Source organism: Cantharellus anzutake (assembly GCF_015039405.1).
Source record: "Cantharellus anzutake strain C23 chromosome Unknown EI90scaffold_83, whole genome shotgun sequence".
Lineage (NCBI taxonomy): Eukaryota > Fungi > Basidiomycota > Agaricomycetes > Cantharellales > Hydnaceae > Cantharellus > Cantharellus anzutake.
In genome coordinates this window covers 4582-7555 of record NW_024067033.1, presented here as the reverse complement: position 1 = coordinate 7555, position 2974 = coordinate 4582, and the positions used below count along the sequence as shown (strand labels likewise).

The 2974-nt window shown below is 45.3% G+C and overlaps 1 protein-coding gene across 1 annotated transcript; it reads right to left on the bottom strand.

Moving 5' to 3' along the window:
• Positions 1-915: 915 nt before the first annotated feature.
• On the bottom strand, positions 916-2692 carry EI90DRAFT_3131988 (uncharacterized protein; the record flags this gene model as incomplete). The annotated part of the gene is made up of 4 exons (XM_039064444.1): positions 916-1003; positions 1054-1547; positions 1611-2084; positions 2135-2692. The coding sequence occupies 4 exons, from the start codon at positions 2690-2692 to the stop codon at positions 916-918; spliced, it is 1614 nt and encodes a 537-aa protein (XP_038910263.1).
• Positions 2693-2974: the final 282 nt, after the last annotated feature.

The following is a 2974-nucleotide window of genomic DNA, read 5'->3' as shown; positions in this document are numbered from 1 at the left end:
GGGGAAGCGTAGGAGGATAACGGGAGGGTGGAGGTGTTGTGAAGGGGGAGCGGAGTAGTAGGAAGGGTGGCGAGTGGGGCGATGTTCGGTCCGAGATGAGTATTGGAGCGGACGGAGATAGGGTCGGAGAGGTAAGGGGGAGGTGTGTTGCCAGGACCGAAGGTGAGTATCGGAACAGCAGCGGTAGGTTATGACTCCGGAGGTGAAGAGGGTGGAGGTCCGGAAGTCGGGTCGGGGTCGGGTATGCACGGATATGACAGATGTCACTATTCCCGTTATTGGATATCTCATTAACGCATGATCCTTTTATTATGAAACTTTGGGAGGATTAAGATTAGATCCCTTCCTTTCTAATGGGCTATCAAGCTTGTCTCGGTCGTTACTAGTTAATCTCCGCGCTTGCCTTTTAGACATTGTCCTCATTTTGCAGGAGTTTTAGTCATATCTCCGTCATTTATGGGTAGTTTCCCCTGTAATTACTCTCATTGGGTCCGTTTGGGGGACATCTACATTTCCTATTATAAACATGACTTTGAATTTTGCATTAGTTCCTGAGGAATCCTTGTTCCGTGGTACTTCCATCCTTGGCTATGTGTGCGGACGTGGGAAAGTAGTTTCCATGGAGGTTCTCTGATTATTTTTTTAGTAAAATCTTGGTCGATTGTCCTAATTCTTGGTTTAATATTTGCTATAAATTCCCCCAAGAATTCCATCTCGTTGATGGTAAGCTTGAAGTATTTTGCTATTTTTCTTTCTTTCGATTTATTGTGTATAGTCATAATAATTCGTAAAAATTCGTAAAATTCGTTAAAATTCAGGTCCTTCTATTTTCTCATATCTACTTGTTGTATGAGGTTTTGTGATTTATCTGGCATATTTCCATAATGGGTTTCCATAGTGTGGCCGTTATTTCTCCTACAACGCTTCCAGCTCTTCTGTAAGGTGCATCAGCTTTCCATCTTGCCTCATCGGGAATTTCAATGACTTTTGATGAAGCATATTTCTAAAATCTCATATATGAGTTGTGGAAGTGGAAGTGGAAAGTGGGAATACCTGATGTAATTTAGTCTCATTGCAGTGAGCACGACTTCAACAAGTCTCTCAGCTGGGTAGAAATCGACCTTGTTTGGGTTTAAATTTTGGTGGAGCTTATCAGCGGCAAAGTGAAGGCCGATGTCACCCTTTTCAGTCTGCTCTGGCCAATGCACCTTGATGATATCCTTGAGCATTGCAAACTTTATGTGCCAAAGCTCAATCAGGGGTAGGATATAACGATTGGATGAGAACCAAGTGGACCCTGAAGAAGTGTGACACTTGAGAGTTCGGATATGTGAGATCGTGGCCTGATCACCAGAAAATGGTATGAGGCGCCCCTCGAGAGCATGTGGAGGGATGCGGAGTTGGTGCTCAACAACATCCCAAATTGTCTGCCGGTTTCCTATAGTGGTTGCCTCATCAAAGCCCGATGTCTCAAGGGGAATGACTTCGGTTTTCTGGAGTGGCATTGGGTGAATGGCAAAAGTGTGTCTGAGATCATCAAAATCAGTCTTGTGTCACCTCAGGCCAGGTACATGATCAAGTAAAAGGCATAGTATGTTGATGACACAGACATTTTCCAGATGTTTTCGGTCAATGTCCTCCCAGATCTTTGCTAACGTGATGTCCTCACATTTGACACATTGCCAGTGTTCCTCATATTCAAAGCCGTCAAAAGCCTCGGGAGCCACACCCGGCTGCATAATTAGTGTCGCAGCGGTCCCACTTTCTAGAGATGTTTGTGAAGAGAGGGAAGGTCGCCAGTTTTGGTGGTATTGGTTGATGTTATCATAAACAATGTGAAATGACACAAGTTTGTTGACCCAGTTTGCCCCTATAGTGCGAATTCTTTCAGATGCAACTGCACTCATTGAGTACAGGCGCTTGAGTGTTGAGCTGTTTGCGACTGCAAGTCCCATTCGGCCAGTGATTGACTGAAGCGACTTGGAAGAATTCTCGGAGAACATGAGTATCCCCATGATACTCTGGAATTTGTTTAGCCCCTTATTGTGAAAGTACAGTAGCATCATCAGTGCAACAGCACATCCCTCAAACACTGTCAGTTGCTTCTCTGGCAGGTACTGATTCCTTTACTCACTAAATAAGGGTCCTGTACATGATTAGCCCCACGTCCCTTCCCTGAATCCCTGAACTTCATTTCCTTTAGTTGCGCAGCTCTCTCTCCACCGACTGCAATCCATGTAAGCAGCATCCAGGTCACAGGTGCAACGCTAACTGCAATCTTCTGGACCACATCAACTGAGAAGTCTAGGACCGTGTCCCAGCTGAATTGATTTGTGGATGTATCCCTTGCTCGCAAGTAAGGGGATTTCAGTAGAACTCTGATTTCTGATTCCATTCGGTCAATGACTCGTGCAATGAAGTAGTGTTGTAAGTCGCTGTATGTGTTTTTGCTGTCCATCTGGGTGTTTGGCTGAGAAAACATTGTTGGAATGGCATATTCTGGCAATGTGTCATAGGGGGGTTCATAGGATTGTTGGGGCCGTGCCCATGGGTGGTTGTATAATGCATGTACAACATCAACTGGATGGTTCTTCACAGTACGTCCCCCTATGAACCACTTCAGCATCTCCTTTGCCAGTGCACTGAATTCTATGGGGTTGCTAAACAGAATAACAAGAAACTCGCCAAGCATGAAGTTCTGTGACTTCAGTATTGACAGTACAAGTTCTACAATTGCAGGAGGCTTGAGCCTCAGCCGATCATTCTTTGGGTATATTTGCTCAACAGTAGAATTGTGACACATGGAACACCTGAAGGTGCTTGGCTGTGTATTGCTCTGCCCTGCCAGTGTCTGGGAACAACTAGAAGCCATTGGTTCCCACATGACAGGGTCGGGCAGATTTTGTTTTCTGGTATGCACTTCTCGGTTAAGCCTCTTGGATGGCGAGAGTGGTTCCAATGTGCCTCTAGTTGA